Consider the following 16,723-nt stretch of genomic DNA (forward strand, 5'->3'; position numbering starts at 1 on the left):
TACAAAGAAATGGCATCTAAACCACTGTCCTTCAATGCCTTTTATACCTGATTCTTCAAATGTATCATTTTTCAATGGAATACATGGAAATAAACATAGAAAAATTTCAATAATCATTGTAACACAGAGATATTTTTGTTCATTTAATGGAGGCGGCAAATACTTACCATATTATTGGCCCAAGCAATTAAGTGTCCTCTCCATTTTACATTTCTTATATTTCCTTCCCCTTCATGTAAAACCGAAGGCTTCCATCTATTCATCCAGCCTCTCTCATATAATAGCAACTATGAAGAAGTGCAACAATAAATATTTCTGTGACACAGAGCTGTATGCAAATGCAGGAAGTATCTTTTCTTCATTATATCTTACTTTTTTTGGACATTTCAGAACTTATGCCTACAGCATTAGTGACAGCACTTCATAAAGTTGTTAAGAAAAGCAGGCCTCCTCACACCTATCCACCAATCTCAATATAGGCTCCTTCTTCCCTCCAAAAAACAGGTAGTCAAAAAAAGTTATCAAAGATCCCCAAGCCTGTGACCTTTTGCTTGGCTCCATGTGGAACTACACAGCCTTTCATAGGGGTCTAGAGATGCTGCGTTGTAGTCCCACACATGCAAACTGCACTGTACCACAAGTGCTGCTGGTTGTAAAACTTGTGAGATTGGTAATCCCAGGTTCTGCAAATAAGGAAGGTATTTTAGAATATCAAAATGCATAGGAGATGTTACGAGATGCTTTGCATCAGCAAAGAAAAACCAAACTACAAACTACATGCAGACAGCCTGAAAGTCCATACCGGCTCCTGTATGTCTCAGAAAGTTGTTTAATAGGATTACATGGAATCACTTTGAGAGATGCAAAGTGCAGCACTTGGAGGGATATCTAAGTAACATGTTGAAGCAATTATAAAGATAATAATCTAAGGTACCAGTTCTGCCAACTTTTTCATGAGTACACCCTCATACAAACATATGCACAACTTGAACCCAAGCTAACACCTTACACTGGAAGGTGTGAAATTGCTGCCTGCAAGGATTTCTACCATGCTAAAACCTAAATGAAGTACTCATGTTGCTAGTATTTCCTATCTAAGATCCAGCTGTAGATGCTTTTTTATACAAGGTTTCCTGCCACTTGTATTTGGATAAATATGTCAAATGCTAGGACACAGGTTATTTAAAATAAGATCTTTTAGCAAAACAGAGACTCTTAATGGCAATTACACAGACTGCCTCTCTCTCCTGAAGCCACGAGATGGCATCAGAAGACAAGAATTTTCTCCAACAGTTTAAAGCAGTAACCAGGTAGGATAGTCTGTTAAGAAACTTTTGTGTAAAGCACGCTGCAGACACCAAACTTCTCACTCAAGCAAAACGACTTCATGTCCTTTACATAGCTCACATGAAGGCCCACCTTTTAGACAGCACAGATATTTTTTTCAATATACAAAAAGGCTACTCAGTTACTCTTAAAAAATATGCTATTTTACAGCAACCATGGCAAGCCACTGAAAGCAGAGGTAACATCTATGCTCATAAGGCAGTGACATGCAGAAGGATTCCCATTAGAAGGTTGGTAGGTAGATGAGACACACAGGAGCTGTCAGCCCATACTATCTCCATTCAGAAGCTAAGAATGTCATTAAAGACTAAGAGATGTGCTCATCCAGACTTGAAAATTACTTTTTCCTAGTTTATGAACCCCTAAGGAAAAGCTCGACAGAAAAAGAACTGTTGCTTGCATGCTTCCTGCAATATCATCCAACAAAGACAGCAGCAAAATACATGGTATCTTTATTGAGACTTACCGAACAATGGTGCAAAAACTGACATGGATGATGTGAAAGGTTAAAACTGGCTGATGTCAATTATATTAATTGAACCTTGAATCTTTTCTGCTTGCGAATGAATCAGGATTTAAGTATTTTTATTACATGAAAGATCCAGAGCGAACTTGGTATGACAGTTTGCACTTTTTTGTTACTGTTCATGGTTTGTGAACATTATGCGTTTTCATGACTGAGTAACAAACTGCAAAGAAAGTAAGTTTTCTGAGAAAGAACTGGTGAGGAGAAAAAATTTGAAAAATCCTGCTTCTGTCTGTGCTCAACTCTAAGCACATGCTTAATCAAATTTTCAGACCAAGGCAGTAGAAGACATCAGGCTGCTATTGCCTATAATAAAGATGGAAAGTGAATATGAATCACTACAACACCCTGAATTCCTGGTTTCATATCAGCAAGTGCAATAGGTCCAACACTGAAGCCAAAGGACACTCAACACTGTGGCTTCAAAAAAAATAACGTAATCTCAAAATGTGCTTTACTAATTTATCTTCAATGGAATTATCTGCATGCTATTGATACACATAATGTGATTTATTTTATTTATATTTATTTAATGTGATAAATACATCACATTTTGTGTATTTAGAGCAATGACATCTGGAAACTGAATTTGTGAACCCAGAACTTTCCTATGTGTTTTGGAACTGCTATCTACTGAATGCATCTCTAAAAATACGCAGACTAATTTACTTCTTAGTCTTCCTTTCTGTCTCCACATTGAAATGTTTGTCATACCAGAAAATAATTTAAAACTTCGAAAGAAGCTAGACATGTAATAAAAAATCCACAGTTTCTGGAGGGGTTCCTCCTACCACCTCTCCCTCTTTTTGGTAGAGGAAAAATATTTTAAGGCTTTATTTCCCATAAATTCCATATTATGGCAGTCAGCATTTACAGTACTTATATTTCAACAGCAGCCCAAATCCCACTTTCTTGCATTCTCTGCAATAGAGTTTACGTTTTTCTCTTTTTTCATTTACTCTCATAAAACTTTCTAGTCCTTTGTTACATACAATACAGTAGTGCACTTCCAGTGTATCCTGCATGGACTGCAATTCCATAATACAGCTAAAATAAAAAAAAATTTGACTTCAAGGGTCCCCACCCACACTGCTTCATAGTACACTGCAATCTTGTTAGCTCACTAATTATTTTGCAAATCTTAACCAGATCATTAAGAAAAGTGACACACTGAAATGTGTGAGACAAGAGGATGGAGCAGGACACTTTTTGGTTTTAAAAACAAGTGGATATATTTCTCTTGGATTAGTGATTACATCTCTGTGTTTTTCACTGACAGGAGATTAACTTACCCCAAAAAGAGCTCAAAACTCTACTTTAGAGTGCAACTGCTAAAGAGAAGAGAGAGCGCTTGGATTTAATGGAGCCTATCATGCAATTAGCATTAACACTAATTACATGTAATCCCAGTCTTTAAACTATGTACAGGAATTCCCAATCCTCTGAACAAAGAGGCCAATGATTGCAGCTTTGGTAGTATCAACACAGTGAAATAATTCAATTCAATTTCATCTCACTACCACTTACTGCCTTCAAAATACTGAAATAAAAGACATCTGTTCTCACAGAAATGTCAAAGCAAACATATTTTTACTGAAGCACTATGCACAGCACCAGTACTTTGTTTTAACATAGCACCTTCTGTGTAAAGATATGAAGGAGTTTTACAGAAGAAAAGGCTTGAAACTTCATTTTCATAGAATCATAGAATCAACTGGGTTGGAAAAGACCTCTGAGATCATCAAGTCCAACCCTTGATCCAACACTGCTGTGGTTACTAGACCATGGCACTAAGTGCCACATCCAGTCTCATCTTAAAAACCTCCAGGGACAGAGAATTCACCACCTTCCTGGGAAGCCCATTCCAATGTCTGATTACTCTCCCTGGAAAAATTTTTTTCCTAATATTCAACCTAAGCCTCCCCTGGCACAGCTTAAGACCGTGCCCTCTTGTCCTACTGCTGGTTGCCTGGGAGAAGAGACCAACGCCCACCTAGCTACAACCTCCTTTCAGGTAGTTGTAGAGAGTGAGGAGGTCTCCCCTGAGCCTCCTCTTCTCCAGGCTGAACAACTCCAGTTCCCTCAGCCTCTCCTCATAGGACTTGTGCTCCAGTCCCTTCACCAGCCTCGTTGCTCTTCTCTGGACCTGCTCCAGCACCTCAATATCCTTCCTGAACTGAGGGGCTGAGAACTCGACATAGCACTCGAGCTGTGGCCTCACCAGCATTGAGTAGAGGGGAAGAATAGCTGCCCCGGTCCTGTTGGCCACACTGTTCCTGATCCAGGCCAGGATGCCATCGGCCTTCTTGGCCACCTGGGCACACTGCTGGCTCATGTTCAGCTTCCTGTCAATCCAAACTCCCAAGTCCCTTTCTGCCTGGCTGCTCTCCAGACACTCTGTCCCCAGCCTGTAGCGCTGCATGGCGTTGTTGTGGCCAAAGTGCAGGACCCGGCACTTGGCCTTGTTGAACCTCATTCCGTTGGAACCAGACCATCTCTCCAGCTTGTCCAGGTCCCTCTGAAGAGCCCTCCTGCCTTCCAGCAGATCAACATGCCCCCCCCCACTTTCAAATTTACTAATGGTGGACTCAATCCCCTCATCCAGATCACCAATAAAGATATTAAACAGAACTGGGCCCAACACTGATGCCTGGGGGACACCACTAGTGACCAGCCGCCACCTGGATGCAGCACCATTCAGCACCACTCCATTCACCGTTCTGTAACTGAAAAAAGTCACTGTAATTTCCTTGTCCTGTTCTTTGTCTGCCTAAGTGGAAAGATGAGCCTACCTTGTTCTGTATTTTGGCATCTGTGTCATCAACTCTCACCTCAGCTAGGCAAGACCACAAAAACCTAAAATGCTACTTCCTTGATTACAAGTGATAACTACAGCTATTTATTGTTTTCAGCATAAAAACAACATTTACAGGCACAGTCACGATTAGCAGATACCACAGAGGAACACAGAACAGCATGCTGCATGAAGACTTACTGTTTACTAGTGCATCTCTAGGAAAACATATAGCAACAATAAAAAATTATCATTTCTGCTTGGAACAGCTGATAGATTGGATGAGCTCAAACGAGGCAGAGAATAATATAAACCTCAAGTTTTCTATTAAAGATGAGCTTTTAAAATTTTGTCATAAAATGTTGTCTAAGGAGCTGGGGTGTGAACAGAGAGGAGGGCAGCAGGTGCAGTCAAGGGAAATCAAGCAAGGAGGCAGAGGCAGACAGCAGCATCAGGAGGTTTGCGATGGCAACAGTGATAGACGAAACAGGAGCTACTGCTGTAGTTCATGGACAGAGAAACTAGAAATTTTGAGGACTTTTATTAGGCTGTACTTTTAATAACTCAACTGCCAGATTCCAGCTGTCGCCTATTCACAAAGAGCTACAGAATTAACACCTTGGAAAGCAAATCCTGCAGTCTTGTAGGCAGAGAGACACATTTCATACCTTTAGATCCTCTTTGCTTGCCACCTCGGGCAATGAAAAAAGTGTTTTACACAGACATTTGCAAAACACACAACTATAGATGACATGCACATAGGACTATGATCTGTTCTCTTTACACAAACCAAATTTATTATAGCAAAAGGAGAAATTTTTTTTTAGCAATAAAGAAGAAATGCACATCCAAATAATCATAAACAAGAAATGTAAGCAAAAAAAAATGTTTATTATGTGAACAGTACATACTATATGTGCAAGGTCTCATCTGCTCAATAATATTGAATACATCTGGGCACTATACATTGCACCAAGGAAATCACAGACCAGTATTATTGTGGCTTGCTTGCTGCTACAGCTTGTTTCCTACTTATGGTAAATTATCCAATGCATGGACAGAAATTGCCATAGTATTTACTCTTTTTTCACTTAAATCAGACCTTTGAGTATTTACTGACTGATATTTTATAGTTTACAAAGCAATCTGCCTTTCTTGTCTGGTACTCTTCTACCCAACCTAATGCCAAACAGCTGACTATCTGCTTTCTAAAAATGGACTGTGCTGCAAACAGCATCCTGACAATTTAATAATTTGTCAAAGTAGTCCAGTTATTATGAAGTACATATCATAGGGTTCAGAGGTAAAGGTCATCTACTTACTCACCAAGCAAAGTGCATCTGCTGACACTAAAAAGCAGACAATTAAAAAAAAATCCGAGACATTCCTTGGCAGACTTGACTTTAACATACAAATTCCACTACCCTAACAGCAGTCACAGATCTCCAAGAATGCTATTTCTCTTCCCGTTTGTGCATTGTTCGCAGTCACTATCCTTTCTCTACGTATGTTGTTGCTCTACTTGGAGTGGAAAGGAATTTAGGTTATCTTGTTTTGCATCTCAGGCAGGAATCATCATTGGTCCAGGCCAGAATTCTGACATTGAAACAGTATTTTTAATTTTTTTTTACAATGAGAAATTTGCCCCAGGTAACACGAAGTTCTCTCTGCTTTTATAACAAACAAAGAATAAAGAGTCTAATGTTTAAGCTCAAACATCAATATGTTTAAATGTTAATTCTGGAAGGATAAAGGGGACAAACATGATCTGTATTTGTAAACCAGTTCTTACAGAATATCTTCTTCAGTCACAGAAACACAGACACTATAAAAATATGGTTTTATACATATTTCCACCATACATACATATTAAAAAACCCCCCATAAATATATTATGTAGATATAGATACAGACAGCTTTAAAGATAAGATTGCTAACAGCCACAGAGTAAATCTGCAGTTTTATCTTGGTTCTTTATCCCTTAAAATGTTTCAGATTAGATATGCAAATCAATATTTATTATACAAAATGCATGTCCTAGGCAAATGAGGAGACCCAATCCTTTAAGATACTGAATATACTACCCCCATAATGGCTTCAGAATTCATTTGCTTAATTTGTGGTGTGTCCCCACTACCATGTTGGGTAAAGAGCCCTCAGAAAACCCTTCATTAGTATACATTCAGCAGAGTGACTCAATCACTTCAGACGACTCACTTTCCTAGGAATTTTACTACAAAAAACTATTTGTCTAGTTATTGATGTTAATCAAAACATGAAATAGGGAGTCTCATTGAGGCCTCTGCTAAGAGAGGAACCTCAACTTGTCCTGCTTGACTAAGTTATCTTTATATAAGATGCAGTAATTTGATATGTTGACTTTGGAACTGAAATATTCTTCAGTCTTCTTTCTTAGTTCTGTCTCTTAACCCTCAGGACATAATCGATACCTGGAGTTTATAATAACGTTCATTTAGCTGATGTATTGGGAAAGACCAGCACTCTAACAGTTAAATCAAGAACACCTTGTTTTCAGCTTTAGCACCCTCATTTACTTGGCTTTTACCCTGTTATTTTCTGAGATTAGACCCTTTTTTAAAAGGTAGAAGGTTACGGCCTTCAATAGTACAGTATTTGTCTTTTCCTTTACTCTGGAGCTGTACTGTCTGCTCTGGACAGACATGCCCTGTTATTTACAATACACGATATTATTATTTCAGGGTTACCATCATCTGCCAAGTCAGCACAATGGTGCTGTGGTTAATTGCAGAGATTGGGAGGAGGGAAGTGCCTCTTTTTAGTGTGGTACCTACTGCTTCTCACTGCGACAGTGATTTCTAGTCAGAAGTAACATTCATTCATTAAAAAAGGGGGCAAAATAAGCTTTTCTAACCCAAAACAGAAGGCAATATTATCTCAAGCTTAATGGAAGTTCTTTACTTTTAAAAACTAGCACTTTAGTAAGCAAACAATTTATATTGGTTGATTAGTTCACAATACAATTTAGAGAAAGAATGCTGTTAAAGGGCTTGAGTACCTGCCTAGTTAAGCAACTGTACAAACATGGTAGAGTTAAGCTTACAACAATGATTTAAACAGTTACGCTAGAGAGTACCACTCTTAAGTCAGCCTTAGGTCAGGCTGAGCTTCTAAGATGGGGCAATTCTCTGTATTACACAACAATTCACCCAATTCACCCAAGTTCTAGACATCTGCCTGTGCTGGAAACTGAGGACCTGCACTGTGCATCCCTGAAGCATGTCACTTACGGTTTTTTCCCTCTCTGTCTCTCTTGAATATTTTCAGGATGGTCTGCAGTGGATCTTTGAACTGGAAAGTGTATTTTTCACACATTTGATATCATTATGAAGAATGGTATATTTCTCAAAAAATTAAGGAGGTGGTAATTTACAGTAGCTCTCCCCCAATCATTGCAGATTCTACTGAGGCAGATGCTAGCTATAAAATTAATAAATTTAATAAATTTAAGCACATCTTAACGTGGTTTTCTGAGATGAGACAAAACAGTGTTAAGGTCAGGGGGTAAGTTCTTGTGCATGTGTGGTTTGGCTTCTTTGTTTTGTTTCACTGTGCCAAAATCTGTATGAAATTCAAGTAGGAAATCAAGAACATCCTACTTTTATTCTGAGACAACAATGATTATAACAGAACTAGAGGGGTTCAAGAAATTGATGAAATTTCTTTCTGTATACATTTATCTGCTCAAATTATCTTAGCAAACAACAAAAAAAAACCCACTCAGCTTTTAAAATGCTAATATACATTATGTCACCATCTCCCAGAACAACAAAACAAAGATAAAGACCCTGCAACCCTTAGGATGAAGAGTTCACACAACACACACTATATTTTTTTAATGTACCTCAGAGGACTGGGCAATCACCAACCATATGAAGTTCAACAAGGAAAAGTGCTGGATTGTGCACCTGGGATGGGGCAACCCTGGATGTTCATACAGACTGGGGAATGAGATGCTGGAAAGCAGTGCCACAGAAAGGGACCTGGGGGTCCTGGTCAATGGCCAGGTGAATATGAGTCAGCAGTGCCCTGGCAGCCAGGAGGGCCAACCGTGTTGTGGGGGACATCAGGCACAGCATCGACAGCTGGTCGAGGGAGGGGATTGTCCTGCTCTGCTCTGCACTGGGGTGGCCTCACCTTGAATAATTGTGTGCAGTTTTGGGCGCCACAATATAGGAAAGATTTTAAGCTGTTTGAGAGTCCAAAGGAGGGCAATGAAGATGGTGAAGGGCCTTGAGGGGAAGCTGTATGAGGAGCAGCTGAGGTCACTTGGTCTGTTCAGCCTGGAGAAAGAGGAGTCTGAGGGGAGACCTCATTGCAGTCTACAACTTCCTCGTGAGGGGAAGAGGAAGGGCAGACACTGATCCCTTTTCTGTGGTGACCAGTGACAGGAACCAAGGGAATAGCCGGAAGTTGTGTCAGGGGAGGTTTAGGTTCTTCACCCACAGGGTGGTTGGGCATTGGAACAGGTTCTCCAGGGAAGTTCTTGCAAGAAGCATTTGGACAATACTCTCACGCACAGTGTGACTCTTTAGGATGGTCCTGCGCAGGGCTAAGAGCTGGATTCGATGAGTCCAACTGAGCATATTCTGTGATAGCAAAAGAACTTTAAACAAAGCTTTTCTTTTAAGCTTGATCCAAAATGAGGATACCCTTACTGCTAACCCTGCCTTGGCGTGTGTGGGAAAGACAGGCAGCATGCCCTTCACCACTGCCAGCTATCAGGGATGAAGTCACTGTGTTTCTGCAAAAGCTAAAAGAGCAGAGATGTGAGGAGCCATGGAGGTCCTGTCCCCCTCCCTGAAGGAGCTCACCCAACTGCACAATCTCCAGACACAGGGAGAGAGAGGTGAGGTCCATAGCCTGAAGTTGTATGCTTCAGCCTCACCTTTGTGGACACACCCTGTTGCCCCCCTACTACTCGTTGGCTTTACAGTTAAGGAAAAGTGTAAACATTCAGAAAAAGCAAATAGAAATAAATCACAGATATATTAGTAGGTGGAATTTAACTTTCTGAATTTTCAAAGAGCATTTTGTTATTTTATAAAGGCTCCTTTTGGAGGAGAGGAGAAAAGGGGCTAGGTTTCTACCACAAGGCTAGAGTTTTTATTTGTTTGTTTTATGAACCAATAAAATCAAATTCCATGTGTCGAGGGACATTTATTTCAATGCTAAATACCTTATGTTAAGATGTCAATTAAAGTTTTTCTGAAGGGGAAAGTTCCTCAGCAAAAAATGAATGTATTAAGAATGAGTATACCATTCCCCAGAGGACAGAATATAAAACAACCTGTCAAGTAATCAAAGATAACCAAAGAGAATGTGTTAACTCCCTGATGTTTTTTTCTGTTCGGCATCAGGTGAATGCAAGCTCTCTTACCACCTGACAGAGCCCTGTTCTATTAATTTCTTGCTTCTCTCTTTCCATGACCCTTTTATCAGCACAAAAAAGCTTCACAAACTGGTGGCTGACACAGACATCCACTGACTGTGCATTATTTTAAGGACAACACCAACTTCTACCAGCCAGAAAAAGCTGTCAAGCTCACATGCCACTTAAATAAATAAAGCACAGTTATGCTCTGAAACATAGTGAACCGTTAATTGAAAATTAAGTTGTATTCAGCACTAGGAGTCTGTATTTCTTACAGACTGCTAGTAAGGGAGAGCCATGGCATTTGGTTTGATGCACCTGTAAGTGAGGCTTGTTCATACTCAATTTATAAGAGAAGGTAACAGAAAATTCCATGAATTAAGAAACTGTTCTAAATAGAACTTTTTATATTTTGACTGAAAATATGCCATGTGATATAAGATACTTGTAGGACCTGGAAGCAACTGTAATCTGAAAATCAGAATTGTACCATACACTAAGAAGACACTTAACGCACATTTGAAATACCAGCTGATCCAAATGGAAGACTATGTACACAGATAGAAATGCTTAGAATGGTGTGAGGTCTACTCTACCAAAAGCTCTGATTGATTCCTTTAAAAACAAACAAACAAACAACAAAATCCATACCATGAATAAGAACTGATGAAAATACTTGGGTTTTTTTTGCCTTAAATCCCCAAACCAAACAAACAAAACTCCACCCCAAAAAATCACCCACAGGTGAAGCAAAAGAAAAATCCCAAACACCAAGATCAACATGCCTTGTAAGGATCAATATTAAGGCACAAACTTCTGCTTCCACTTCAAGAAATTAAAATAGAGAAAATCTGGCCTAGGAAATATAAATGACTTGTTTTTCAGGCTATATACACAGAAGTATTTCTACTCTCAAGCTCAACTTGTTGCAATACATTTTTAACATAAAAAGTGCATTTTCCCTTCCCCTGGAATTAGTCTTAATGAAATAAAAGAAATGAAATAAAATTAATTAAATAAAATTAAATAAAATAAATTTTAAAAATAAATAAGAATGGTTTGGAATACAACACATAATTAAAAGGAAAAAGCAGAAGTCTTTGCTCTAGGTTTTAAAAATCACATACATACCCTTCTGAGCCATTTCAAAAAGCTATTTAAAGGTAGCCAAAGTTCATTACACTAGGACTGCTTACCTTTTTTCCTCCTGTTACAAATTGCTTGAAGTGGGATCTTACAAATTGAGGATGAACAGCAACAATCTGGAGATGAGGGGGAAAGAGAGGATTGTGGATTAAATAAGAGTTTACATGAAGCACCACATCACTTTTTAAACTAGATAACCCTTTGCCAATCATCAAGTATTACAGGTGAATTCTTTCTCTGAAGTAAAGCCTAGTTGTTTCAACATCTGTTTTTCCTAGAAGAGAATTCTTCTAATTACATGGTACATGACAAGTCCGATGCTGAGAACCACATTACACTGAATCTACTTTTCTGCATAACAAGCAGCAGAATTAGGACCAAACAGAACCCTTGCTGTGTCCAAGGGTTACCCCAATTAAATCTTGTCTGGGACCTGCCTAGAGGGCACACACACCTCAGCCCTGTCACAGGACAACACTGCGTATGTCTTAACAACACGTCTTAAACAGTTTCTTTGCCTTACACGTTCCATGTCAAGTTCAGGAGATCCAGCTGTAAGAGCCACAGAGGCTCTAGGATGCAAGTGAGTCACATCTGGCATGTGTGAAAACTTAATGACCTCGTTCCCTTCCCCCCACCCTCAAGAGCAGCTGCAACATGGGAGACCCCAAGCAGCAAAACACAATCATTTGCCCACACAACCTTTCCTCATGCAAGAAATGTTTCTTGCTAAAAACCACTAGATATTCCCTTTTTCAACAGCCAGGCAGACACACATCTCTAAAGCAGAGTAAAACTCAAGTTTTCTCTTCAGACAAGGTACATCAGCATCTCTGCCCATTTGCCTGGTTGCAAAATATTGCCCTCACATTTAGCAGAACCCTCAGAATTTGTATCACAAATCTACAAAGAAAGAATTATGCTGAGATAGGACAATTTCACTTTGCCTTTTGTATTTGAAAAATTCAATGATACTCCTTACAAAACCAAGATGGGCTTTCTTACTACCTAACCAGATCAAAAGCTTTTATATTGAGATAGAAAACTATTTTCTAGTGACTTGAATAACATTGCAAGGAGGTGGTATTCCTCTCTCTCATTTAGACTGAATGCGACCTTTCTGTTATTAAAAGACAACATCACCACAATTACTAAAGATTAAAACAAGCACTTACTTTAATAGGACAGTCAAATGTTTCATGAAACTCTTCTGCTGAATACAATCCAAACACTTGCACCTGAAAAAGTACATTGAAAAGCCAAAAATGTTTACCTAATAACCATTTGACAATTAACATTGAATGTAAAAAACTAATAGCTAGAAGGTTAAGCTGAATGCTAGCAGTTACATCTTTTTTCCTAATGGAAAAGAAGTCAAAATTAACAATTCAGAGATAATTGATACCGCTTGATCTTCTGCTGTGGCATCTCTCTAAATATTTGCAGCAGTACAAAAGTACTTTTTGAATCTTTTTCCTCCTTGTTTTTTTTGATTTTGTTTTGGGTTTTGTTTGTTTTTATTGTGAGGGGTTTTGTTTTTGTTTTGTGTGTGTGTTTTGGTTTTGGGATTTTTCTGTTTTGTTTTTTTTACAAATACAGTAAAAACTGCAAGTTCCTTTTGCTTTAGGCTGATCAAATCTGTTTAACAGATACTAACCTAAGTACAGTAAGAGCAACATAAAAACATTCAGGAGAAGATAAATTAAAAATTCTTCCTTTCTGAGAAAGAATGGTAAGGGTTTTTTTTCCCCTCCAAGCAATACAAGGTTTACATAAGAAAAGAAATTTGTGACAATAAAGCAAAACCGGACTGAAATCCAAGGACAATATATTTCTTGGTATCTCTCCTCCTCCCAAGTGCATTCAGTGCTATTTTGTTTTATTCCATGACCAGTCGTAATGTCTTTCTCTGAAGACTCCTTCCTTCTCTTTTATGTTGATGTATCAGTACATTTAACAGTCAGCACTGAAGTTGTAACCATAGGCAATCAGAATATCTATCAGAATGAATCCATCTGAAGAAGCCTCAGCATTAAATAAAAAAAAAATTGTTTCTGCTGCCAAGAGAATTAAGAGATTTTTTAAATGTTTTCTTGCCTTTAGTTATAAAACAAGTACAGAGGTATCAAGTGTTATGAAATACTATTAGATTTAGATGCTATGACTACAGAATAGGGTTTCTCAAGATTTTTTTAAGTACAACCCTCTTTCGGACTCATGCCTCTTCATTCAATATGCAACGTTCCCTTCCCCAACTCTCAGATGGGACAGTTGACAACTGAGTTCCTGCAGAACTTAGGAGTAAAACAGGGCTGAAGACCTATGGCCAGGAATCAGTAATTAATTTACTAGTTATGATTTCCACAAAGAATAATAACTGGTTTGCTTTTCCATTATGATTTTAAGAGGTTTCTACATGTTGTCACAAGCCGCTGAAACAAAATCATCTCAGGAGGGATGAACACCAATGGTGGAAGAAGAGAGAAAAAACAGCATCCCATGGAGCGATCAGCAGGAAAACTGCATCTGACAGCAAATTTACTTTAGAAGGCTTTCAGACAGGCTGTCATTATTTTCTGGAAAATATCCTTCTTTTCTGGAAAAGGTAATACCTTCAGTAACTCTGCTCTCCATGTTCAACAGATTGGACTCAAAAGTTTTAAAAGAACTTTTAGCCTTATTTCTTTCTCCATCTCCACCATGATTGCTTCAGGCAGAAAAATTAAAAAAAAAAATAATAAAAAAATATAAATCCCCCTAGATAAAGACCTGCAGAACAAAGTCAGTAAATGCCAGTAATAGGCCTCAAAAAGTGAGGCTTAATGGCTTTAAAAAGATCAGTTCTGAGGACAAGAACCCCCAAAATTCCTTCAGATAGTCAAGGAGACAGAGCAAAAACATTAAACTTTAGGTAAACTACAAGAGGAACTAAGCTATCAGCAAGGAACTAAGCCATCCTCGGAGTGGCTCAAAGTTCAGCAGTCTCAGTGAAGTTTAAAATATCTCAAACCATCTCATCTCCCTTTCAAGTTTGTCTCCTGGATACATCTCCTAAGCAGCATTATCAGCTCAGTCCACTACTCATTAGCGAATATACTGCCTCTGACAACGTGCTTTAAAAATACTTCTGCATGCACTGTGTAGGGCTGCGCTACTGATCCAAAGGATTAGAAAAATCAATATTTGGAGACTGTAAGATGTATCACAAAGGTGTGATTATGTAAGCCAGCCAAAGGGTTGTATTTAAGTTGGGCCTGGCTATAAGCCTAGAAAAGCTTTGGGCCGATGTCTAGAGGATTTTGCTTTCTCGGTTTTTGTTTTCATCAGTTGGCACAGCATATCCAATCCAACAGCCTACACAAAATAAGAAGGAGACGAAAGAGAAAATAAAACTGAGAGAAGAAAGAAAAAAAAAGAAAATACATGATTAAAACATAACAATGCAAATTCTGTGGAAGCAGAATCCGCAAACATAACAAAACAGCCCTCTCAAATTAAAACTAATTAAGCAGAATTAGCAACAATGCCCTCAACATTTTCCTAATACTTCACTGAACACAGCCATATGATATTTCTTTAAGATTATGAAAACAAAGTGGAGTGACTTAAAAGGAAAAAATAACTCAGCATAAAATACATGTTATGTTTACTCTAGGGACATCATATAACAGTTTATTACTTCTTAATGTTCTATATTCTTCAGAAAGAAAGTGATTCTTTTGATATTACAAACCTATATTGGATTTATCTATTTCTACTTTCCATGCTCACTCTGCTCATGATGCTCTTAGGTAGCTGGAAAAAGGATTTTGTGATTCCACTACATTTTGCTACTCCTGTCCAATTTTAAATATCCACAACCCACCATTCCAGTGCATCCAGACTTAGCTGTTTCTTTGCTTCCACACTTGGAAGAAGCAACCAACCTTCAGTGATCAAAAGGCAGGCAAACAAAAACATTTTATCTACAAGTCGCATTTCTTGAAAAATGATCAGTGTAATACTTAATGGATTTTCTTAACATCAATGTTGTTACACGCATTAAAGATGACACTAACACATGGAAACAATGGGTTTTCAATAGAATTTATATTTCTTCATGTAAAAAAAGTTACAAGCCAGAGTAAGGGTGAAAATTACACTGCTCTTATGCAATGACACGAGACCTTTAGCAAAACTGGGAGTCAGATCCAGGTTTTTCAAGACAACATAAAACTAACTACATACAAAACTAACACACAAAAACTAACCTAAAAGATCTCCACAGTTCTGAAGCTGTAAGCCTGATTCCCTTTCTATTTATTCAAGCACCAAAATTCTCTTATACCGTAACAGTTCAACACCCAGCAGCGAGACTAGAGGGCTGGTGTTGGTTTTGACTTCTCTTCCTTTCCATGCCAGTGGTGACCAGCTGCAGTTGAGTCCATTGGACAGGAAGATTTTTCAAAGAACCAAATGTGCAGTACAGAAAAGCTGCAAGTAGCTCCCAAGCACTTGTTGGACATATATGACATACAAGTGCCAGGTTTTCACATTAGGTCTGGATGCTGACTGACAAGAGAGTTAGAGAATTGTACAGTGCTTCTGTGCTCTCCTCCCAGCCAACACAACTAGATCAAATCTAGTTTGAGAGTCCAAAAAACCCCAAAAAAGTAATAAAATAAAATATATCAGACAGCAGAACAGATATGAGGAGGAGATTCTCATCCTAAGGCCTTCCCTCAAAAAGACAAATGGTTTCCATCTCTATCAGACTGGATATGCACTCTGCCTATTGCAAAAGAGGACATATCTTCATTAAGTGGTAGAAAACACTTGCATCAATCCAGCCTTGTATTACAGCCCTTTTTTTGCTTAAAACTGATTTAAGAAAACCAAGCTGTTTCACGTTTTCTTTTTCCCCCTTTTTTTTTAAAAAAAGGATTTCACCATTTTTACTTATTTCACCAAGTTAATAAAGACTTTGCAATTTGTACAGGTGTTTTAACTTCTTACATTATCAACACTCCCACTGTAGTAAGGAGTGCTACACTATCCGTCCAGTAATCTGCCATTTTCTTACAGAGTATCACAACACACAAGTATGCATTTAAACCAATTTTAGAGGTGGATTCGTTCAAAGACATAATCCTTTCTGGGAAAGGTTTGTGACGTGGAAAGTCGAACTTCTAAATCACCCAGATCTTTCAAATCTCCAGATGAGTTTTTCAGTGTAGAATACGGTGAAGCATCAATGTCTCTGGACTCTATGAATACAAATATGTTGCATATTGTACTTGTGATACTCCAGCCCTGTATCAAAAACATCACCAGAATTAGCCCTGGCATCAGGACCATATTTGAGACTGTCTTGTATAGCACGTAATGACACACATATATCTACAATAGCTATTTCACTAAATGAAGACAGAGTCACTGTCCTAGTTACAACAGCTGGGACCAGTTCATCACTGTGTGGGTGTAACCCAAAACTGTGTATTCTATAGCCTTCCATGCC

General features: G+C 38.5%; 1 protein-coding gene across 4 annotated transcripts in view; it reads right to left on the reverse strand.

The window, feature by feature from the left end:
- Window positions 1-16,723, reverse strand: part of VPS41 (VPS41, HOPS complex subunit) — a 106,963-nt gene that overhangs the window by 46,626 nt on the left and 43,614 nt on the right. For 3 of the 4 annotated variants that reach the window (XM_017820372.1, XM_017820382.1, XM_017820392.1), the window contains 3 exons: window positions 12,402-12,464; window positions 11,277-11,342; window positions 168-287 (listed from right to left, as the gene is read on the reverse strand). In XM_017820372.1, coding sequence (XP_017675861.1) covers window positions 168-287; window positions 11,277-11,342; window positions 12,402-12,464 — 249 coding nt within the window. Of the gene's footprint in view, window positions 1-167; window positions 290-11,276; window positions 11,343-12,401; window positions 12,465-16,723 lie in introns of those variants that run through there. The other variant, XM_017820402.1, reaches the window with a different exon arrangement.

This window comes from Lepidothrix coronata, unplaced genomic scaffold (assembly GCF_001604755.1).
Source record: "Lepidothrix coronata isolate B3197 unplaced genomic scaffold, Lepidothrix_coronata-1.0 Scaffold3, whole genome shotgun sequence".
Taxonomy (NCBI): Eukaryota; Metazoa; Chordata; class Aves; order Passeriformes; family Pipridae; genus Lepidothrix; species Lepidothrix coronata.